Genomic DNA, 23,768 nt, shown 5'->3' with positions numbered 1-23,768 from the left:
CTTAAATGTTGCAGCCTTTGGTTGGTCTTCAAAACTTGGCTGCTGAGCAGTGGGAGTGTGGCAGGTTTACTTATCTGAAATTAAGAAGCCTGAAAATCTATGATTTCATCTTTCCTCAGGGCCTCCCTCTTCCAAATTGTTCCCCAGCTTGCTGCCCGATAGATTTTTTCCAAAGCGCAGTTCTGGCTCAGAGCGCTTTCGTCCCTCCCTGTGAATAGGATGGTCTAAATTTCTTAGCTAGGAATCACGGCCTGCCACAATCCCCCTTTCAGCTTCAGATTGGTTGACTTGATTGCAGTGTAAGCTAAATCACTGAATGGTGTCACTTGGGACTGGGGCCAGGTGACCGTCAAATGCTAGGGGCTCAAGGAGACACAGTTGGTGTCAGGTCCCCGGGCACCTTTGACCTCGTTGCTGTCCCATTCTGAACTTGGCCAAAGATGACTGTGCACATTCTGGGAATCATGTATGTATTCCGGCTAAGAGGAAGGTGAGAGGGGAAGCAAAGGTACAGGGTGCACGGCAGCTGCATGCTAAAGCCTAAGAAACTGACACGTAATGCTTCTGCTGGCATCACACAAAACAGACCTCGGAAGGGAACCCGCTGTTCTCTCTCACCCGCTGTGAAGGTGGTAGGATTTAATTCTAATGAAGGTGGGTATGTGGGGGAAAACTAGAAGGTTCTGACCTAAATGACCTGCTTCTGGAACTTCGCCTACCCTGGTCTCTGAGGGTAATGTTTGTCTTATAATGGGTACATTATACCCATCCTTTGAGGCCCAGCACAAAAGTCACACTGCAGACCCCTAAAGGCACAATGCACAATCCCCAGCACTGCTGTTCTGCATGCTCCTCCACGTCTCCAGCGATGGCGTGAACCTTCCCCCTTCCCATGTTTCCTCCTCCAGTTGGCTCACAGTTGGCCACAGGGTGTCCTTCCCCAAGCCCCACAATTGTGGATTTCCCCCACAGAGCTTCATCCTTCACTCTTACGGCCTCCGGGCAGCCTGCCCATGCTCTGAGGCTTTTTCACCTGCCTACACGGACCCCCAGTACAGGTCACCCGGGCCACTAACCTAAACGACGGAGTTAGGGCTGGTCCTCAGCCCAGGCATTGAGGTGGCAGCATTTCTGACAGGACCTGGACAGCGTTCACAGCCCCAGGCTGAAGCTGAGTCCTTTCTCCAGAGGACACACAGATGATCCCAAAAGTAAGAGGGGTCTGCCTGCACATCTGCGGAAAATGAAACCCAGCCAGTTTTCCCTCTGTGCTCTCCCCACCTCTATCCAAGCCTTCTTGGGGGGGTCCTGACTCTAAGGCCCTTTGTGATCTGCCCCTTTCCCACTGTTAGTACCTTAATTCTCCTTCCCCCGAGGCAGCAGCTATACCTGACTGCAATTTCCTAAGTAACAGGACCTCTTGGGCCTCCTCACCGTCACAGATGCTGCTTGCTGGCTTTGCTTAGTACCTTTTCCTTCTTGGTCTTCAAGATTTCTGTGGATGGCTGGGTATGGTGGTGCATATCTGTAATCTCAGCACTCAGGAGGCTGAGGCAGGAGGTTTTCAAATAGACCATAGTGCACACGCACACACACCCACACATCCCCCAAACCAAAACAAAACTTCAAAAAAAACAAAAAAAACCCCAAACTGATTTAAATGGATATATCCTTCAGGCATCCTTCCTTGATACCCTCAGGCAGAACCGAGGCCCTGGGCCCCCACCCCAATCAAGAGTCTCGTCCTCACACTGTAATGCTGTCTCTCTTTTTTTTTTTTTTCTTGGTGCTGGGGTCTCACACTGTAATGCTGTCTCTCTTTTTTTTTTTTTCTTTTGGTACTGGGGATCAAACTCCGGCCCTTGCACTTGTGAGGCAGCCAAATCCCTGGCTATAATGCTGTCTCTTGCACTAGGCCTAAGCACTACATCTTTCCCTGGCAGCCCAATGGCAGCTTTGGACAGCAGGTATCTGATAAAAGCTCCCTGAATATAGCTCCTAAGTTAAGGGCCCAGAGGGCCAGGTGACAAAGGAGCTATCCAGTCTTTGCTTTGGGCAAGTGGATCATGAGACAAACACCAAAAAGTCACATGAAGTCATAGCCCTCTTCTTGCCTCAGTGAAGCCTACTCATTTTACAGAGTCCATTTGCTGCTAGCACCTCCCGGAGGGAGCCTCCCAACCCCAGGCCCTAGCTGTGCTCCCACAGCCCACACCATGATTGCTGTTTTCTTTTGTTTTTTTTGAGACAGGGTCTCACTATGTAGTTGAGACTGACCTGGACTCACTATGTAGCCCAGGCTGGTCTTGAACACTCAGCGATCCTCCTGCCTCAGCCTCCCAAATGCTGGGATTGCAGGCGTGCGCCACCATACCCGGCTGTTGTTTTCTTTTTTGAGTTGAGACAGAGTCTTGCTTTGTAGTTCAGGTTGGCCTTGAACTCACTATGTAGCCCATGCTGGCCTTGAACTCCAGGTAATCCTCCTGCCTCAGCCTCCATAGTGCTGGGACTATAAGTGCATCACCATGCTTCCTTTTTACAAGCTTCTCTGCTGTGGGTGAGGGCTTGAGGGCAGAGATGCTGACCGGCTTTGCTTTCAGGGTGATCAGGAAATGATCCCAGGGAACAGGGGAAGGAGGAGCAGGGAGGGAGCCTCTTACTGCTGTGAGTCGGCAGGTGCGCTGTGATGCTGATGCTCCTTCTCCTCGGGGATGACTTACATATGATTTTTTAAAGGTGTTCAGACTTTACTTATTTAGTTATTTATTTTTCTTCCCAGCTGCCCGCTCTGCGCTAGCGCCTCGCTGCTCTGTTCCACCACTGAGCCGACTTTATTTATAAGGCTGACCTCTCTTCCTCCTGGTGGGGTGGGCAGTGAACAGAGAGCAGTCTGGGCCCCTGAGGGTCTTGCAGTCAGTCCCGGCGGTCCGCCTCCCCTCTTGCTTTGCTCTGGCTCTTTGGGATGATCACATGGTGAGGATATGCTTTGAAGACAGGAAGGGCTCCATGGAGGCTCCCAAGGCCCGCCGATAGTCCTGCAGGGGGACCTCAGTGCAGGCGGGGGCCGTCAGCTGGTCTTGGTGGATAAGGTCACACAGAGTGAGGATCAGCCTCTTGAATTCATCTGTGGGAAGCAGGAAGGACATCAGATGGAAGGCCAACAGATAGGGCTCGGTGAGATGGCACACAGGAGTGGGCACTGAGCTCTAGTAGTGTCCAGAGCCCTGGCTTGGCCAAGGAGAGGGTGGCGGTGGAGGCAGCCTGGTCTCTACCTGGGTCCAGGCCAGCAGTGGCGGGGTGGAAAGGGCATGGGGAGTGGCCTTAGATCACCTTCCCGAGTGGTGGTCAGGATGGCTCAGACCCACAGGACTGTGCTGGGGTGCAGCCTGGCAGTGAATGGCGGGAGGGGCAGGATTGCCTTGAGGCAGAGACCCAGGCGGGACATGGGGGGCCTGGTATGCCAGGGCACGCAGAAGAGAGGAGCTTCGCTGGGAGATAGGAGCTCTCCCCGACAGCCCGGGACCCTCAGAAGCCCGGATCTGAGGCCACCACCCGCTCCCTGGGCCGGCCGTCCCACTGAGAACCCGACATGGAACAGAAGATGGGAAGTGAGGGCCTTGGCTGAGAAGGGCGTTTTCAGAGACATAAATTCACTCAGCTCTCAACTCTAACCCGACCTCCTGCTTAAAAGCACTCAGTGGCTCTCCACCTGGCTTCAGAACACCTCAGAAAGGTCCACAAGGCCTTCCGCAGTGTGGCCAGAACCCACATGTGCAGCTTCCCAGCTCCAGCTCAGACCTGTGGTACCACTGAGTCACACTCGTTCCCTCTGATGATGCTTTTCCACCTGAAAGTCCCTATGCCCCTATGCATGCCTCCACTAGGACAACTCCGTCGTTTGTCCTTTTTGGCTTGGGGTCACACTCTGGGAAGCCAGGCCTCTAGGAGGAGGAACCGTGTGCTGGCTCAGTTCTGGACACAGAGAAGCCATCTGCTCACATCCTGGCTACACCACTCCCAAAGAGTTGGGGTGACTTTGGGCAAGCTGCTTGATCACTCTGAACCTCACTTTCTTTTTCTATCAAGTAGGGTCCCAAATGTTTAACTATCTCAATGCTTACACAGAGGCAGGACTTTGGTTTCAGAGTTGAGCGCAGGCAGAGCCTAGATCTGGTGGTGGCAGGAGCAGGCTGTGGACAGAGTGCTGTCTTTGTGGCAGTCTTCCACAGGCCAAGTGCCGTGTCTGCCCTATTTAACACTCTGTCCTAAGGACCAGCCCAGTCCAGCCCCATGATGATTCATTGATTGCAGCTGTGGCTAAAAGCTGTTTTCCTTCATCCTTTTGCACGGCGGGGGACCCAACCACCTCTGCAGGGTTCTGGCAGCTGATCACTTCTGCAGCCAAGCTAGGCACTGCCCTCCCCTGTGGCCCTTGGCATCATCCACTCACCTGGACCGTGGTTCTTCTTCCACTGGGACAACCAAAAGCCCCGAAGTTTGAGGTCCTTGAAAATGAGCAGGCTCTGTGGACATAGGAGGAACAGGCTGGGGCTCTGAGGGCAAGGGCTTCAGGTACCACTTCAGGGAAGATTCCTCCCCAGGGATGGGGCTGGTTTAGACAAGTGTTGTGTCGCGGCAGGGGAGGAGCCTCTGGCTCCAGTTCTCAGGCCCCTCCAGCCCCCAGCTTACCACAGAGGCTGTGACAGGCTGCTTGGCCATCCCACCATAGGTCACCATGGTCCCTCCAGGCCTGAAAATCCGGGGAGAATAAAGAGTGGGTGCAGGCAGGAGGCAGGGAGAACAGAGTGGAGTGCAGGCCCCACTGGGGTTCACCATGGCATTTCTGTTCTGACGGTGACTTCTAAACTTTGCACTCAGAATCCCTGGAAAGGGCTCAAATATACAGATTCTCAGGCCTCATCCCTGACCTAAGGAATCAAACAGCTGGGTGTGGTGGCACATGCTTGTAATCTTGGCACTCTGGAGGCCGAAGGAGGAGTGCTGAAAGTTCAAGGCCATCCTGGGGTAAACAGTGAGTTCAAGGTTGGCCTAAACTTCAGTGTGACCTCAAAAAAAAAAAAAAAAAAAAAAAGTTAAGAATTTATATTAAAAACAACATGTGCTGCTTGCAGCGGTGCATGTCTGCAATCCTAGGTCCTTGGGAAGTTGAGGCAGGAAGACTGCTAGATCAGGGTCAGCCGGGAGGCTTAGTGATACCCTGTCTCAAAGCAAAAATAAGGGCTGGGAATGTAGTTAGTTCAGTGCAAGGCTCTGGTTTCAACCCCCAGTACCACACATAAAACAAATCGCATAAACCCACACACTCCAGCAAGATGACCAGGATGCTTAGCCAGGGGCTGGCAAACCACAGGCTCAGCCCACTCGGTCAGGTTTTGGCTGAATGCTAGATATCAGCAAACTCCATAGAAAAGAGGTCAGAGCTGGAGTCCAGCCCTGCTCAGCTCCTGTTACAAGAGTGTGACGTTGGGCAATGCAGTAAAAGTGGTCCTGACCTTGTCTCTTCATCTGTAAATACTCATTCTAGAGGTCAGTGAGAGGAAACAGCCTACAGATAGAGAGCAGTGCGTCCCCAAGCCAAAGTTTCCCCTTTAGTTGTCCTCTTTCTCTCTCCCTGTTTGTGCTTAATTTATTGAAGTAGTTGCTGTATATTTTCATAAACTATAAAAAATGACTAAATGGTTAAAATAGACTTGCAGGCTAATCTTAAATGGGGTAGGAAGGTCTGAGGGCGGGAGGGACAGGGAAAGATGTTTTGATATAAATAACACAAATGCACTCTGGGTGTGTTCTGGTATTTTTCTGGGAGTAGAGGGAGTTGGGGTCCCAGGAGGTTAGTTCCAGAGTGGGCTGTCTGTACATACTGTATCTATAGGCATGTTTGTTAGTAACTGCTTAACATCCTGTTGGGAAACCCCGTGTACAAGTCCCTGTTTTTGTAAGTGTCAGTGCAGGAGACATTTGACTCTTTTATTTGTATCTCTCTTCCTCTTTTTTTTTTTTCTTTTTTGAGACAGGGTCTCGCTACGTAGTTGAGACTGATCCAGAACTCACTATGTAGCCCAGGCTGGTCTAGAACTCAGAGTGATCCTCCTGCCTCAGCCTCCTGAGTGTTGGGATTACAGGCGTGTACTACCACACCTGGCCTATATCTCTTTTTTATGATTGCTGTACTGACCCATGTCTTTTTGGGGAGGGCCGAAAAAGATTTGAAATAAAAATATTTAGAAAAAAAAAAAAAAAAAAAAAAGTGTGCACTGTGTTTGAGTCAGTGACGAGCGCCCTCTCCTGGCCAGAGGTATGGTGATGTGGTGAGTGGCTGCTAATGCCTACACACGTACCTTGGCAAACAGGAGAGCACCTAATGCATTTTTTCTAAAGGAGAGCTTTAATTTGGCTCATACTAATGCAATTTTAAAAAGCTGCTAAGTTAAGACTATGAGTGTTTGAACCTCTGCTCTTCTCCCCACTCCCTGGCTCTTTGGGAAGCTTGTTGCATAAGGATGACCTGAGGCAAATGTTGGGATGACACAAGAGAGACAAAACTACAACATGGAGGACACTGCTGTGGGAGGCAGGAACCTCCGGCCCTGAAGCTGCTGGGTTGTCTGGGGTGTGTGTGTGTGTGTGTGTGTGTGTCTTCTCTGTGTGGTACTGGAGATTGTACGCAGGGCCTCACACAGATTAAGCATGTGCTCTACCAGTGGGATACATCCCAGCTCCTAATTTGGTTTTTCAGCTGGTGCTTGCTCTAGAAAGCAGTTCCTGTCTTCCCACAGGGCTAGGCAGTCACAACACCTGGCATTATGTGGGTGTCTACAATGTGGCAGGCAGAGTTCTAAGCATGTTAATTACTTTCTCAATGAGTCTTCATAGTCTCAAAAGGAGCCCTTTGATACCTACTTTTGCAGATGAGAAAGCTTAAGTCCCTCAGATTAACCTTTGAAGGCAGAATGTGTTCCCATCACTCCCATTTTATAGACAAAGAGACTGAGATCTGGCTTGTTTTTTCACAGATCCACAGCTAGTAGTAGCAGACAGAGGCGTGAACTCAATCCTACACTTGTGACCACTGCACACGACGAGTGACACAGGTTCACAGTCGTCCTCAGAGGCTGCTGAGTGCAGGGTCGAAGAGGTGTGCCCCAGAGTCAGGCAAAGTTGGGTTCAAAATGGGCTCCCCTGATGCCTACACCTGGGGCAAGGTAATTTTCCTCTCTGGGCCCGTTTTCTTCAAGTATAAAATGGAGATGGGGCCTGGCCAGGGTGGTTGTGGCTCAGTGGTAAAGCAAATAGTCAGCATGCATGAGGCCCTGGGTTCAGTCTTGAGCAGCAAAAGTAAAACAACAATAATAGAAAGGAAATTCCAATAGTAGCCCTGCCTGCCAGGGGCTGAGGCTGCAGGAGGAGAAGGTCTAGCTCTGTCCGGTCCTTGTGAGCACTCAGTGACTGTCGGCCATGCGCTCACCTGCCATCTCTCCCAGTGCCCTCGGCCCTCTCTGCACTGGTGGCTGGCCATGCTCACATGTATTCACTACTTCTGCTCTAGTGGGTGGGCGCACAAGTTTATGTCACAGGAAAGAGCAGAGGACGCAGTGAACCCTGTCAGTCCTGTTTCACCCCCTTGGATGGGGGAAGACCAGGAACTTTTGTGTTTACTTTTTCTTTATACTTTTATGTGCTTTCGAAATGTTGTGCAATAGGCATGTTACCTGTAAATGAGAATGCAATTTTAAAAGCCAATAAAGCATTTCAAAGCTAATAAGTCTGGACTAAGTGACTTTTTAAGAGGCCCCTAGGTTAGGAGACCATGACCAATCCCCTATGTAGAGCTCAGCTGTGTAGTTCTGGGAAAAATAAAGCCCGGTCACCTAGAGGAAGAGCCTGAGAAAGAAGCACTCAGAGAGCTGTATGAGTTGGTCCTTGTTTCCTACTTGCATCCTCCCTGCTAACCCGGCCTCAGCTCACACTGGCCCCGCACTGGACGGTCCTTACGCTAAGTGACGCAGCAGCTCTGTGGAGCTCTTCCCGCCAACACAGTTGAGAGCAAGCCGGGGCTGGGGCACGTCCTGGAAAAGAAGGAACCACAGTGAGGAGACGACCACAGTCCACCGAGGCTTGAAGCTCACTGCATACAGCACTTCCCTGCCCCAGAGCTGTGTCACAAGGAGGGAGTGAAGGACAAGGGGTGCTTAGGCCTCTGGACTTGTTTTTTTCCTTTGCCCAGGAAGGGACTTCAGCAACTTTATGCTGTGGTCCATTTCAGGGCTTGGTTCAGAGCTCGCCTCCTCTAGGGAAGAAGAGACAAGGAGCACGGGTGTGTGTAGGTTTGAGGGGTGGCAGACACTGAATGCTCTTCTGCTCAGAGCTTAGACATAGTTTGTATGCAGTGTGCTGATCTGATCTACTGCTTCAGAAGGGCTCCACAGAGGCCAGTGCCTTTGAGTGTGTGGGTTTGCTCTTTCTCCATGGTTCAGTGATGAGACATGGGCCAGGGTTTGCTCTTACAGAGTGTGCTGAAGGGCAGATGTTCTGGCAAGGCTGGGGCTTTGAGTTCAGAGAGACCTGGGGCCAGCCCTGAATACACCACTTACAGACCTGCGGCCCTAGCCAAGTCCTTTACCTTTTCTGAGCCTGTATTTCCTTGTCTACAACCGATGACAACTACTTTGTAGGGCTTTCCTGGGGGTTATCAAGTAAAATGTGAGGCAGAGGCTTAGGAAACACTGCTTTTTTCCTTTCTGTGCTTTAGTTTCCTCAGAGTCCCTTCTAGCTCTAAGATTCACACCCACTGTGTGGGCTGATGTGGCCTGTCACAAATGTTTCAAACTTCAAATCACACAGGGTTTCCTCAACTTTGTTTCCCCCACCTCTCTCACCTGAATACTAAATGTACTCTGTGTCCTGGCTGAGGGAAATGGGCTTTATTCATCCTTCCAAGAAGTGGTGAAGGATAAAAGCGTGGTGGCACAGGCCTGTAATTCCAGCACGGGGAAGGCTGAGGTAGAATTGCCATGAGTTGCAGGCCAGCCTGAACTACATAGTGAGACCCTGTCTCAAAAAACAAACAAACAAACAACAACAACAAAGAAAAAGAGGTGAAGGGAGGTTTTGCAGACAGAGGAAATGGGCCCTGTCCCTGGCTCTTCTACTTCAAGTCAGCGTTCTTGGGGACATGAGCATGGTGTGGAGGGGTAGCGCCCTCCTCCTAGGTACCTTGAAGAGGTTTTTCACCTCAGGCTTTCTCAGTTCCTCCTCTGTGACGACGTGCTCGGCGCCCAGATCCTTCAGTCTGCTCGTCAGCTTCTTGATGTCAGGTCTGGAAACCAAACACAATCCAAGGTCCCCGGTCACCTGTTCACTCTCTCTCCCAAAGCTCCCAGGACCCCTGTGCCACAGCTGTGAGAACCCTCATTTTGTTTTTAGGAAGCTGGGACTGAGTCCGGGCCAGGCTTTGGGCAGGTGTCAGCCACATGGTTGAATCACGCTCCAAAGCTCTTGCCTTCATTTCCTCCTGGGCCATTTCTACTGGGCAGAGCCAGGCTGGGAGGTTTCTGTGCCCACGGAGAAACCATTTGAAACCTCCTGAGATCCTTAGCTGAGAAATGACAAACTCCACGTCCTTCCTCCCCTCTTTTCAAGGGGTTCTTTGGGGCGTTATATGAACATATTCTAGCCTAGGAGTGGCCCAGGCTTCTTTGGCCAAGGAAAACAGAATTATTTTTTGTTAGCACAACTGAGGGGACGTGAAACCCAAGTGAGAATCACTTCTCCTCCTAAGACTGGACCCGCATGACAGACAAGCCCACGCTTATGGACAGGAAGGCTTAATGGAGCTGGTGAAAGAGAAGCAGCGGGCCACCGACTTGCTGCGCCTCCTGGGTGAGCCGCTTCCTGCCTCTGAAACTTCAGTTTCCTCCCTGATAAAGGAGAGAGACCCCATCCCCTTCACATCTATATTTAGCACACAAATGCCAGGACAAAGGGGTCCTGGGCAGACAGTTCTCAGGAAGGACAGCACAGCTCAGAGCATCCCCAATACAAACTATCCTTTTGAAAATGGGGGTAGGGGGGTGTAATCACAAGCTGAGTCTCCACACTGCTCAGCTGTTCAGCAAGGGCAGTCTCCATCCTCTTCCTGCCATCTCTACGTTTCCGAGTTCACTCTTCCTATATAGTTTAAAGCCACTTGGACTAGTTTTCTGGGTGACTCATCTGCTTCAGCAGACAACTGTTAGGGAACCATCAAGGAGGCCATCTGTGCTTATGCTTGGGCGCCATCTGGTGGAGATGAGGGCATCCGCAGGATGCGAGGTGGAAAGGCCTCCCCACGCACCTGTCTCGGACCACATTGATGGTCCTCAGGCCCAGGGCTGCGGCGATCTGGATGACTGCTTGCCCTACTCCACTGTTGGATGCATTCTGGATGACAGAATCCCCTGTGGAGCCAAGAAGAGACCCGAGTCAATCCCTGCAGACCTGTAATAGGTCAAGGGCTCCCTGCCTTGGATCTTAGAATAGAGCAAGAGATGGAGTCCTCAGGCTCAAAAGGGACCCAAGATCTGGTTAGCAGAGCCGTCTCACACCTTGGACTATCACTCACAGTTCCCCTAACACCTCCCAAACTTTCACAATACTGGACCGGGGATGAAGCTCAGTGGTACCCACCTGACTTGCAAGCACAAGGTCCTGAGTTTGATCCTGGGTACGGGGGTTGGGGGACATGACCAAAAACAAACTTCCACAACACCTACAGTTCCCCATGACTTAGCCACTATGTCCACAAAGGACAAAATGTGGTACCTGCTGTGTAACTGATTTTATATCCTCCCAATTTTTATGTCCTCCAGTCTCTGCTTAGGTAATTCCCTTGGTTTGCAATGTTGTCTCCCTTCTCTCCCTCCTTTTTGACATTCTGTATGTCCTTTGAAGTATAGATCAAGTGTGGCTTCTTCATGAAGCCCTCCTGGGTTCTTCCCTCTGCAGGCTCCCAGGGCATGTCCTGTAGGCATCTGTGTCAAAAAGTATAACCCATGACCTGTCCTATACTCAGTTCTTCACAGGCCCACATCTGCAGCTTTGGGTGGGGAGCACGCCTCATTCCTCGATGTAGTGTTTAAAAAAGGCACACTGTCCCCAGATAGGGTTAGAGCCACATTGGGGAAACTGGCAGCCCCTGAAACAGGGTCTTGCAGATGGTTTATACAAAGTCCAGGCTTAGCTTAGAATCTGCCAGCAGGGCAGGCAGTGACATACTGGGAAAATGGGCTCTGGAACAAGCTATATCCAGATGGAAGTCACAGCTTCACCTATGACTGTAAATAACTGAGACAGGGCAAGTCACGACTTTGAACTTTAGTTTCCACCCCAGAAAACAGGAATCATAGGTATACCGTCAGGGCACCCAGTTGGAGTCAAACGGATTGTGTCCAGGAAGGTGCTTTGTTAGCTCTGAAATGCTGTCTGGTGTATGAGAGGAAGTGGGGTTCTGTTCACAGTGGGTGGGAGCCAGAGACAGGACTCCCACCAGCACACCGTTCTCCTTTGCCAGGAGGTAGCATGCAGATGAGCACTACTCACTAGTGCATTACCAGTCCATCCAGTGGGTTCCCCAGAAGCCTTGCTTCATTTTAGTTAGAACTGAGGAGAATAAGTCAAGTGTGGCTGCACAAGCCTGTAAACCCAGCATTTGGGAAGCTAAGGTAGGAGGGTCATGAGTTCAAGCCCAGCATGGGCTACATAGTAAATCAGAAGCCAGCCTGGAGTGAGACCGTCTCTCAAAAAACAAAAACAAACAAATCAAAAAACCAACCCCAGAGCTGGGGATTTAGCTCAGTGGCACTGTACCTGCCTTGCAAGCTCAAGGTCCCGAGTTCAATCCCCAGTACCAGAAACAAACAAACAAACAAACAAAAACCCATCCTCAAACAAAGAATTGAGGAGAATAGAATAAAAACAACAGAGTGCATCCACATAGTGAGGGTAAATATTGTGCTATGTAATTTTGTTTTCCATTATATATATATATGTATGTACTGGATAACAGTGTGAAAATGTAATTCTTTTTTTTTGTTTTGTTTTGTTTTGGTTTTTTTGAGACAGGGTCTCACTATGTAGTTGACACTGATCTGGAACTCACTATGTAGCCCAGGCTGGTCTCGAACTCACAGCGATCCCCCTGCCTCAGCCTCCCGAGTGCTGAGATTATAGGTGTGCGCCACCATGCCCGGCTGAAAATATAATTCTTACTATGGGTCAAGATCATGTTGGTTCAACATTGGTCTAGCTGGGGCCACATCAGTTGTGAAGATAGAAAGTGGGGAGGTACACAGTAGACACTGAAGAGTGGGTGGCATCAGAATGCCCACATCTGTCCACCATAGCTCCAGCCCATTATCAGAAGTGGCCAGAAGAAATGAGATGCAGGTGACTGGTGTTTGTTATACCGGGACTCCAGCAAGGTTCCTGGTCATATCTGATGGCTTTTTTCATTGAAGCCTTCCCACACCCCTCTGCCAAAGCCACAAGAGCCCACACTCCTCTTTGTGGGAAGCTGAGATTGGACTTCAGCTAGGCTTTGGGCAATGGCTGGCTACCTGGTTTTATCACATTCTGACAGTTTTTGGTGACTTTTCCTTGCCAGGATGACAGAGGTAGCATAGGTGATTTCCGTATCCCCTTCCAGGTCACAGGTACGTACACTGTGCAAGAATGACAAACTGTGAAGGACACAGGGGCCAGCGTGAAGCTCAGTAGAATGGATCCTGGGACCATGCCTCAGCATTATTTAAAAACAAAACAAAACAACAAAAAAACAAAATCAAAAGCCAGTGGGGGAATGGGAGCCTGAGGAAAGCTGGCCCAGGCTCCTGTCATTAGAGGATCCCCAGCAGGAGTGAGCCCAGGTTGCCTCGGGTAGCAACCGGCCTTCCTGGGCTTTGCCTCTGTCGTGATCTTGCTGTCTTCACTCCCCCACTTCTGCTTCCCGGGACCACATCCCGAATGACCTGTCTGCCCCCACTTCTGGTCTCAGGCTCTGCTTTCAGGAGAATCCCAGTGAAACACCTGGCTTTGTCATTTACATGCTGAGTGACTTCATGAAAACAGTTTCCCTCTCTGGATCTCTGTTCCTCCACTGATAAAAGGAAGACTGATAACAGCAGCTGACAGACACAGCACCATAGTGGAGACCCTGGGTTAAATGTTATCCTGCAGTGTTTTGTTGGCTCTCAGACCCCTCATTCTCCATCTTACTGATGAAAACCTGGACACTGTGGGTGGTGCATTCTCACAGTTAGTGAAAGGTGCACTTGGGTACAGGCCTAGGATTTTTGCCTTGGGCTTGAGCTTTCAACCAATAATACTAAGCTCAAAGTACTGCTTTGTTGGAGTTGTGATGCACTCCACAGGGTCAAGCCCGCAGAGGTACTTGTAGGAACAGGAAGTACAATACAAATGCTGAGCAGAATCATTAACACTAAGTTCAGCATTTTACTGAAAACACAGGGACTGTGTCTGTCTTGTCTGGTTTTGTATCCCCAGAGCTTAGCACAGATCAGCATATTTATTGCTGTGTGACAGCATTCCATCCCCAGCTCTGGGGAATGAGCTTTTAGCGGTTTGCAAGAGTGCAGTTCCTGTGAGCTTTCAGCATGTTTTCTAGGAACCCAGCTCACATCTACCTAAGTAAAAGCAGTAACACTCATCCAGGTCAGGGCTGTCATCCTCCCAGGCCCCTCAGTGGCAACTTCCCATGGCTTCAGGGTCGGGATTTGTGTCCCAGCCCAGTGGGGATCCCCGTAGGTTCCTACCTGGCTGTAGCTGCTCGAAGTCCACCAACATCCTGTAGGCTGTGCAGGGGTTGACACCCAGGGTGGCAGCACTCTGAAGAGGGATGTCACTGGGAATTTTGATTAGGGCTTCCTCACTGAACACAGCCTCGGTCCGCCAGGTTCCTGAGTCAGGGGATGAGGCCAGGGAATTGAGGAAGGACTCCTCTGTGCCTGACTCCAGCCCGCCCTCCTGGGTACACAGGCTCTAGGACAGCAGAATTCAGTTAATGCTTAGAGGGAAAAGGACATCTTGAAGTCCCCTTTGACGTCGCTGCACCCTCATGTTATTCCCACTTAAAAAATGTGCTAAGGGGGCTAGAGAGGCTGCCTCTCCAAGCTACCACTAGGTTTAGCTAATGTCACAGTGCAGGTGGCTAAGGACCTTGGACTACTGGATTACATGAGCAGGAGAGTACTGTCATCACCAGGGCCAGAGGAGCTGAGAAAATCCCGTTCTCTTTGCAGACCTCGTTCTTTTCTTCAAGGCAGACTGACAGGTAGACAGAGTGAAGGGCCTACATCTGGCTCCTGTTTTTTCTAGTCTGCTACTCTAATCAAATTCCTAAACTATTGAGGTGTTATAATTTTTCCTCCTTCTGTCTTTTTTTGGTGGTACTGGGGATCAAACCCAGGGCCTTGGGCTGGCAAGCAAATACTCTACCACTGAGCTGTTGGCTCAGGCCTAAGATACTGAGCTTGTGCCTCTTACATGTAAATGACAATGGCAAGAACAGCCTGACAGGCCTGGAGCATTGCACAATCAAAGGAGGTACAGAAAATGAAGAAACCCTTAACACCTGTCCCACATTCCAGTTCCAGACAAGAGAATCACAGAATGTTAGTACCAAGAAGGCCCTTACCAAGTTCCAATACCCACCTGCATGCAAACCCCTTGTGCATCAGGGCAAGAAACTGAGGGAGTGCCCTGCCCAAAGCCACTAAGCTAATCTGGGTAGAGCTGGAGCTAGGTCCTAGGCATACATCCCCAAACTAGGCACTTGGCTGCACATACCCTTGTTTGTTCCTTTTTACTTTTCTTTCACTGTCATTATTGTTATTATTATTTGAAGCACTGGGGATTGCATTGAGCCACATCCCCAGCCACTCTTTAGAGAGACAGGATCTTGCTAAGTCACCAAGTTGCCCAGGTGGGGCTTCAATCTCCCATAGTGCTCGGATTACAGGCGTGCTCCACCATGCTCAGCTATGTACCTTACTTTCATTCTAACGCAGTAGGTGAAAAACAAGCAAATACAAGAAGTACAATTAACTCATGAAGATGCTGACAGTAGCAGCGAGAGCCATGGACGGATTCTCTGAGGAGGTGATACAGTAAGCACTCAGGAGTACATAAAGAGCATTCTAGAAAGAGGGAAAAGCAGAGGCAAAGACTATGAGGCCAGTCAGTTATAAGACTGGGACTGCACTGGCGGGAAGAGTGATGAAGTAGCTTGAGAGGAGGCTGGTGGGGCTGACCGGGCAAGGGCTGGGTGAATGTCCATCTTTCATGGTCTCCGTCCATGGTCACTGAGTTCTGCCTGCATCAGTATATACAACAGGGGCCTATGTTTCCTGAAGCAGTATGTACCCTAACGATGTGCTACGGTTTGGATCTCCAATGTCCTCCGCAGGCCCATGTGTCAAAGGCTTGCTCACGGGGGTGAGATGAGGAGGATGCCTCGAAGGACATGTTGGGACCCAGACCCTAGCTCCTCCTCTGTCTTTGTCCTGGGCACTGTGATGTGAGCAGGCCTCCTCTGCCCCATCCTATCACAATGTACTGTGCCACTATGGGCCCCAAAATCATGGACTGGAAGCTCTGAAATTGTGAGCCAAAATAAACCATTCATTCATTCATTCATTCAATTTATTTATTTATTTGGTACTGGGGATCAAACTCAGGACCTTGCACTTGCAAGGCAGGCACATTGCCACTGAGCTAAATTCCCAGCCCATTCATTTATTTATTTAGACAAGGTCTCTTGCTATGTAGTCCAGGCTGGTTGATGGGAGCTTTGGCTGGGGTCAAGGTTAAGACCATCACTCTGGCAGTGGGGATGAAGTGGGGACACGAGTTCTCCTCTGTGGACAGAACCTGCAGCATCAAATGAGGACTGGGTGGGAATGGGATCCCTCATGCAAGCAGGCCACTGGACGATGTGAAGAGGACAGGCTGTGGGGTCAAACCCAAGCCTTGCTTCCACTGTGTTCTTGCCACGTCACCTTAGGGAAATTGTGTGAAGCCTTGCTGGCTCTGTGCCTGATGGTTGTGATGTCTCAGGGTAACTTTCAAAGCACACTCTCTCCAGATCGCCCACTTTCTCCAGTTGCTGGGATTCTACACTCTTCTGGGTTTGTGTGCCTGGCTACAGAAAGAAGGGGCAGCTCAGTCAATGCAGCTCAGTGCTGCAGGAGGGGAAACGATGTGGGCTTGAGGGACCAGGAACTCAAGCGGGAGGGGGAAGCATGTTCCATTAAAGGCTTGATCATCTAAATCAAACTGCCCCTAAATGAACTTACAGTTGTTTCTGAAAACCACATTAAAAATGAAGGATCTGAGCCAGGGATTTAGCTCAGTGGTGCTGCTGCTTGCTTTGCAAATGCAAGGTCCTGAGTTCGATCCCTGGTACCGAAAAAAAAAAAAGGATCTTGCATTTCCCCAAAATTTGTATAGGAAAGGGAAAGCACATAATTGGCATTTTCAGTTCTCACATCCAAAATAATGCATCCACACAAAATCAGGATCTTCATGTTTAGCATAAAAGGAAAAAAAATACTGCATTAGAGATAAAGTCTCTAAGTGATGGTTAGGCTAGTTCGCCAACACCAAAGAAACCCAAGTGGCCAATAGTCTTGAAAATGCTTACTGAAATGTGTGATTTATGTGTAGATGTGTTTGAAAAGATTACAGTTGAAGATTGGTGTTTGAAGCTTCTCAACAACCAACTGAACAAAAAGAAGGAGGAGGAGTTCCTACTGGATGTGACTTCTAGTATAACTAGAAGCCAGGTATAAAATGTTCCTTCAAAACACTTGCTATTACAGAAACCAAAGAAAACAAAGCTCTTTGGGAATGGCTGGAATCTATTTCCAAGGAGAAGCGACAGTTTTTTAAATACATAGAGGGACTTTTTGGGATACATTTGGATGAACATAGATTTCACAGTTCTTGGAAGTACACCAGAGGGGTGCTCAAGTCTGTATGCTTGTTACATTGAAGAAATGGAGAAAGTCAGGAAAGGACAAAGATGGTGGGAGAGAGATAGGAGAGGAGAGGAGATCAAGAAAAGGGCTCGGAGAAAAGAGAGCAGGAACGAGGCATGATGAGGTCAAGAGTCTGCTGATATATGCAAGGCAGCAACAATTATTTCTGTTTAAAAGAAGAAGGAACTGAGGCAGAGCCGGATGGAGAATTTGCAGATGCCTGCCAGGCCACTGCTTCCCATGGCCCCATCCTGCCTCCGAAGGTTCTGAGTGTTTCCCAAATGTCTAGCCACACTTTCAGGCCCAGTTGCATGTGGGTCGGATGGAGAATTTGCAGATGCCTGCCAGGCCACTGCTTCCCATGGCCCCATCCTGCCTCCGAAAGGTTCTGAGTGTTTCCCAAATGTCTAGCCACACTTTCAGGCCCAGTTGCATGTGGAGAAAAGCTGGCTATGGGCACGGCCAGCGGCTCAGGACGGTGGGACATGACTGAAAGCTGGCAGGGCTTGTGTGTTTGATGACTAACACTCTTACCAACCTGTCCAGAAGACTGTGTTCACGCTGTGTCCTAGAGCCTAGTACTTTGTTCACAGAGTGTTTAGTGAAAAACTGGGTTAATTATAGTCCGCATGAACTGTTTACTGAAAACTAAGTTAATTATAGTTCTCATGATTACGAAATCCTCGTCCTCCCCGAGTGGCACCTTGCTTAAACACTTGCCCTTTCTCCAAGGAGGAATTCTTTAGGCGGCTGCCCCAGCACTGCTCCTCCATCACCCCCACGCCTGGCGTGTCCTTTATTCTTCTCTCCAGACCTAAAGTACGACTGAGTCCCAGCTCTGGCACTTGAACCTGCTCCTCTTCTCCAAGCCCTGCGGCACTGTCTTGCTCAGATCCTCCTCACAGAAGCCTTAACTTCACGCCCACCTCCTCACTGGCCTTCTTCCGCCACCCTCTGACTTCCCACGTCACTCTCTATACTGCTCACATCTGGTCACAGCATCCCTCTTCTTGATTCTGTCAGGATCCCTCTAACTGGATGTGCTCCAGTTTCGCATGACCCAGCGAACTTGACCTCTCCGGCTCCATCTTGCTCTCTCTCGCTCCCGCCCAGGGCCCAGCATCCTGGAGCTGCCTGTGGCTCTGACACTGCTGTGCATTCTCCCATCATCCTACCTTTGCACACGCTTTGCTCCCAGCCTGGGAAGCCCCTCCCTGCCCATCTGGCCCATTGATGCACATCTAGTTGGGCTTCTAGACCAAGTTCAATTATCATGGCTCTGGGAATCTTTCCCAACAGGGCACCCTGCCTTGTGTCCACTGTGTGATGTCAGCACTTAAGAGGCGAGACTGAAAAATACAGTGAATGTTTAAATTAAAACAGAAAAGATTATAGTAACAGACACATTGCCACTCATTCCCCCAACAACACACTTATCCCACTGTTCTCCCCACTTTCTGCAACAGTCCTGGAGGTCCTCTTTTGTGTCTTTGGTGTTCGGTGGCAGTCCTGACGTCCTGAGTCCATTCAAAACCTGTCATAGTCATTTTTTTTTTTTTTTTTTTGGGTACCGGTGATCGAACTCGGGCCCTTGCACTTGTAAGGCAGGCGCTGGAACCCTTGGCCCCTGTCATAGTCATTTTGATGTTGGGGAAGAGCCAGCAGTTGCACAGAGCCAGAAGTGGTGAGTAAGGTGAATGAGGGCGCACTATAATGTTTTATGAGTCTGTCTCTCCATGGGATGCGCTGGGCAGCAACATTCGCCACATTTTTTATTGCACCTCATAAAGCCACTCATGAAAGTGGACTTCCAGAACTGCTTCAGAAAGCAGCAAGAACGGTGCGATGAGTGTACTCAGTGTGAAGAAGACTATTTTGAGGGGGATTAACAATGTATCTTTTACTACATAATTAAAAAAAATTTAAACATCCCCCCTCTGTTTCGATCATACTTCATATACCGTCCTGCATTATGTGCTGTTTTCCATTTCTGGGCCTCCCACCCCAGCCAAGAGCGCCCTGAGGGAAGGGACTTCTGACCCATTTTGGATGCCCTTCACTCAGTGCAGGTGTTGGCTTACAGTGCTGGCATCAGTCCCCGAGTCCTCACAGCTCTCCCTGTGATCAGGTAGCGGGGCTATTTACCTGCCAGTAAGCATGAGAGTGGGAGGAGCCATGCTCGACAGCTTCCCTGAGCTCAGAGTAGCAGAACCTGTCACTGTTGGTTGCTGCCTGGTGCTCCTTCCCAACCTCTCTCTGACCTGCCTGCGAGGCCTCTCACTCTACTCCTACAGAGGTGGGCAAGGCTCAGCCAGGGTAATAGGAGTGGCCCAACCCACACCCCAGCTGACTGGCTCATGGACGGCCAAGGAGCAGATAGGGCCAGGCAGGGCTGTGCTAGGGGATATGGACAGTTATGCTGCATGTCATTGTGGAGGTTGGTTTATTTGTTCACAGGATGATATACACCTCTGGGGGCTGGTGGCCATCTAGGAAAGGTCTAGGTTAGAGAGGCTTTCAACCTGAGCTCTACCACTTACTGACTGGGTGACCTTGAGCAAGCTTCCTAATTCTTTATGTTTACATTGGTCTCACCTTAATAAAGTATATATCTTGTGGTGAGGGAATAACGGAGTTCATGTACTAAAGGTCTTAGAACAGTGCCCAGCTCAAAGGGAATGGTCAGTACATACTTGTTGCTATGATTTACTCCTCTGTGGGGGAGATCTCATCTGAGAACTAGTGACAAGACGCAGACAGATCTCTGACAGCATTAACTTCCTGGGTCCAGCTGTGCCTGAGGTGTTCTCACTCTTATACTTCCCAGCTCCACAGATCAACTGAACTATTTATTTTGGTACCAGGGATCAAACTCAGGCGCTTGTGCTTGTGAGGCGGGCGGTAGTATCTCTGAGCTAAATCCCCAGCACCTATACTACCTTTTTTTTTGGTACCAGGGATTGAACTCGGGACCTTGAGTTTGTGAGGTAGGTGGTGGAACCACTGAGCTAAATCCCCAGCTCCTAAACTATTTTTAAAAACAAGTTTCAGTTAGGCCTCTGTAAGTCATAACCTAAAGGGCCCTGACACAAGGGGGCAGACACAGAAGACAAGAATCCAGTGCTTGCTCTCGCTTTGCTGTTGGGAGTCCAGGCAAGCTTCACGTCCCAAGCTTCAGTTTCCCATATGGCCAGCAGGGCGGGAGGTGTCTGCCTCTGCTGTGGAGACCCCCTTTTTTTTGGCTTTTTCCCAGCACTGGGCACTGAACCCAGGGCCTTCCCCCTGAGCTATATCCCCAGCCCTTTTTAAAATTTTGAGATGATTTCTTGCTAAATTCCTCAAGTAGGACTTTGATCCTCCTCCCTCCCAGGGACCTGGGATTACAGGTGTGCACACCATACCTGCCTGTGAAGACCTATTTGTATAATGGGTGTGCCTCAGAAACCAGTAAGTGAGCTGGGCATGGTAGCACACTCCTGTAATTCCAGGAAGGCTGAGGCAGAAGGATTGCAAGTCTGGGCCCTGCCGGGGTAACTAAGCAACTTAGGAAGATCTTGTCTCAAAATAAAAACTAAAAAAAAGAACTGGGATGTAGTTTAGTGTGAAGGCCTGGAGTTCGACCCCCAGTGCTGCAAAAACAAACAAAGCTGTCTAAGTGTGGAAACACACTAATGACTCCGTTTTATACATGATGAAAATCCTACCCCTCAGCTTGGGGTTTGCAGAGCCTCACCCCATGTGGCCCCCTCTACTTCTAAGCCTTCTTTATCACTTGTGCACCCTCCGTCACGTGCATGTCCTCTGCTGAGGCTGCACTGGGTTTGCCACCACCTGCCAAACTCACCTTTGTGTCTTCGCTTATTTTACCTCTTCCATGAGAAATGATTCTTTTTTTTTTTGAGACAGGGTCTCACTACGTAGTTGAGACTGACCTGGAACTCACTATGTAGCCCAGGTTGGCTTTGAACTCACAGTGATCCTCCTGCCTCAGCCTCCCAAGTGCTGGGATTACAGGCGTGTGCCACCACGCCCAGCTATGAGAAATGATTCTAAACTCATCTCCGCCTAACAAAATCTATCCATCAAAAATCTGTTCTAGCTTGGTATGGTGGCACATGCCTGTAATCCCAGCACTCGGGAGGCTGAGGCAGGAGGATCGCTGTGAGTTTGAGACCAACCTGGGCTACAAACTGAGTTTTAGGTCAGTCTCAACTACATAGTGAGACCCTGTCTCAAAAAAAACAAAAAACAAACAAACAAAAATCTGTTCTAATGAAGCATCCTCCCCAAAGCCCATTTTCGATCCTTCCCCAAGATAAACTCACTCTCACACACACACACACACATGAGTGTATGCAAAGTAGTCAGAAGTGCCCCCTGCTTCCTGTGAGCTTGGAGCACTTCCTTTACTGAAGTTATTGGTTTAGAGATTTCTTCTATTAGATTTGAGCATCTTGGAGGGCAGGGATTACCTTATCTATACTCTCTCACTGCACTTTACGGCAGGGATTTAGGGATGTAGGGATTGAGAGAATTACAACTCCCATCAGCCTGGACCCAAGGAGAAGCGGGGGTAACACCACCTCCAGAGCAAAAGGAACAGCATTCTGCTCTGCTCACTCCCAGCTGGCATCCCTTATAAAGCAATGCAGGAACTTAATAGGAAGCCCTGCACTGACCAATGAGCAGTCTCCAGAGCGGGTAAAACATGGTCAGGGAGAAGGAAAAGACTGCTGCCAGCGGGGGAAACTCACCCAAACCAGGATTTGATGGAATCACCCAGTCTCCTGGCTTCAACCCAGTCACACTGCTACCCACTGCTACCACCTGTCCAACACCTTCATTTCCTCCAACAGCAGGCAGCTTGGGAAGGAGTCCATAGTTCCCTGGGGGAGAAGAAAGCAAAGGGTCATCCAATGAAATGTGGGCAGGGAAAGACTTTGTTTTATTTTGTTTTTGTTTTTAATCAGGGTCTCACTATGTAGTTCAGGTTGCCTTTGAACTTGTGATCCTCCTGCCTCAGCCTCCCAGAGTGCAGGAGTATAGGCTTGTTGAGCTGAAAGCATAGACTTTGGAATTACTCAGATTGGAATTTAAATGGGGCTCTGCCTCTTACCAGCCATCCACCTGACTAACCTCTGAGCCTCGGCTTCCTCATCTGTCCACAGGGCTGAGACCCTTTATAGTGTTCATGGTCTCCCTGAAGCTAAAGTAACATAAGAAAGGAGGCCAGCACATGGCCAGCACTCCACAGAGGTTGGTTTATGCCCCACTGCAATCTTCCCGACTCTCTCAAAGCCTCATGTTCGGAGAAGGGAGGTTAGGGAGGGCTGACGCACTCTGTACATGGCTCCTCTGGAGAACAGCTACTGTTAATCACAGGAATTTCACACTCATACCTGAGGAGGAAGGAAATGAAGTGGCAGCTGAGCAAAAAAGCCAATTAACATGAGCCCCAGAAACCAAGGTTACCTTGGATCATATTTATGTCAGATGGATTGATAGGGGCCGCCAGCATCCTCACGCGGATGTCTGATCCTCCCACGGCAGCCAGCTCCAAGTTCTTTAGTCTAAGCACAAAGCCAAAGAGAGATGTTAATGTCAGCCAGGCTACACTGGGCGTCCTCTGCTCCAATCATTTCCCAAAATAGGCCAGGTAACGTGTCTGAGCTGCCGCGTGCGGCCAGGAATTAGGTTCTGCTGGGAAAGGAAGGTGCTGTAAGGGATAATGGGGCAAATGGATCACCCCAATGGACTCCCTGTCCCCAGTGTCCACTCTAGGACACAGAACTGTCAGTGAAAGCCTGGAGCAGCCCTGGGTCCCCCAAAACTTGCTTGGCTCCGCTAATAATTTAGATTCTAAGGCTTCAGCTCTGGTACTCAACCAGCATCTCCACATGAGGGAACTACTCTCCAAGTAGTTCTGAAAACGTGCCTCTGGGGAACCCACTTGCCCTCTGCCTGTTTGTGGCTTTGTTGGCCCTGATACACGCAGGCAGAGAGGTATTCCTCTAAGTCACAGAGAGGAAATACAGGGAAAGTGGAGATGACGCTGATGTGTTTGGAAAGAACTCTGGTGACTGTGATTCATCCCCCAGACGGATGGCCAGGATGGATCCTGGTCTGACACCCGACATGTACAGCTCCAGGAGGGCTAGGGCATGGAAGGCAGACGAGCTTTTGCTGCTTTAGGCCTCTCGGCTTCTCCTTGAGAAGGAAGGGGCGTATAGGGGTTTGAACTTGATCACTTCCAAAAGCCTCTTCTGTCTTAAATTTGCAGTGAGTCCCTTTGCGCAGGGTGGGCTCTTGGCACTGTGGTACCAGCATCATCATCCTGTCGAAACTTTGCTTAAAAATTCTGCCGCGGGATTTCTGAGGGAAGCCTAGTGACAATGCCCATGTGTTACTTTTGCTATTTCAAAACAAAACACAACCAAACTTTAAAAGAGGCGATCTGCCAACCAGACAGCACTGATCAGTATACTAGACCACTGGATCCCCAAGACTTTTCAGTGACCAGAGACCCCTTTTCTTCTTCATACTCCAAGACTTCATGTTTGCAATGCTTCTTTCGGCCCAAATGTTTGTACTAGTAATAATTCTTCTTTTTACTTAGCAAAGCCATAAGTGACCATCTACCAGAGGTCTGTAGCGTGAGCCCACACAATCTACCCACTTCCTGCGAACTCTAACCTTTTTTTTTTTTTTTTTTTT

The 23,768-nt window shown here is 49.6% G+C and overlaps 1 protein-coding gene across 5 annotated transcripts in view; it reads right to left on the bottom strand.

Annotated features, from left to right (window-relative positions):
- Nucleotides 1–2,442: 2,442 nt before the first annotated feature.
- The window catches only part of Mecr (mitochondrial trans-2-enoyl-CoA reductase), a 32,633-nt gene continuing 11,307 nt past the window's right edge, over nt 2,443–23,768 (bottom strand). For all 5 annotated transcript variants that reach the window (XM_010631958.1, XM_010631952.1, XM_010631963.2 and 2 more), the window contains 9 exons: nt 22,527–22,624; nt 21,809–21,940; nt 13,830–13,973; nt 10,355–10,457; nt 9,235–9,337; nt 8,014–8,087; nt 4,690–4,750; nt 4,451–4,523; nt 2,443–3,124 (listed from right to left, as the gene is read on the bottom strand). In XM_010631958.1, coding sequence (XP_010630260.1) covers nt 2,967–3,124; nt 4,451–4,523; nt 4,690–4,750; nt 8,014–8,087; nt 9,235–9,337; nt 10,355–10,457; nt 13,830–13,973; nt 21,809–21,940; nt 22,527–22,624 — 946 coding nt within the window. In that variant the 3' untranslated portion in view covers nt 2,443–2,966. The remainder of the gene's footprint in view (nt 3,125–4,450; nt 4,524–4,689; nt 4,751–8,013; nt 8,088–9,234; nt 9,338–10,354; nt 10,458–13,829; nt 13,974–21,808; nt 21,941–22,526; nt 22,625–23,768) is intronic.

Source organism: Fukomys damarensis, unplaced genomic scaffold, assembly GCF_012274545.1.
Source record: "Fukomys damarensis isolate Sample0158 unplaced genomic scaffold, DMR_v1.0_HiC HiC_scaffold_23, whole genome shotgun sequence".
NCBI lineage: Eukaryota > Metazoa > Chordata > Mammalia > Rodentia > Bathyergidae > Fukomys > Fukomys damarensis.
This window is presented reverse-complemented; position numbering and strand designations above follow the sequence as displayed.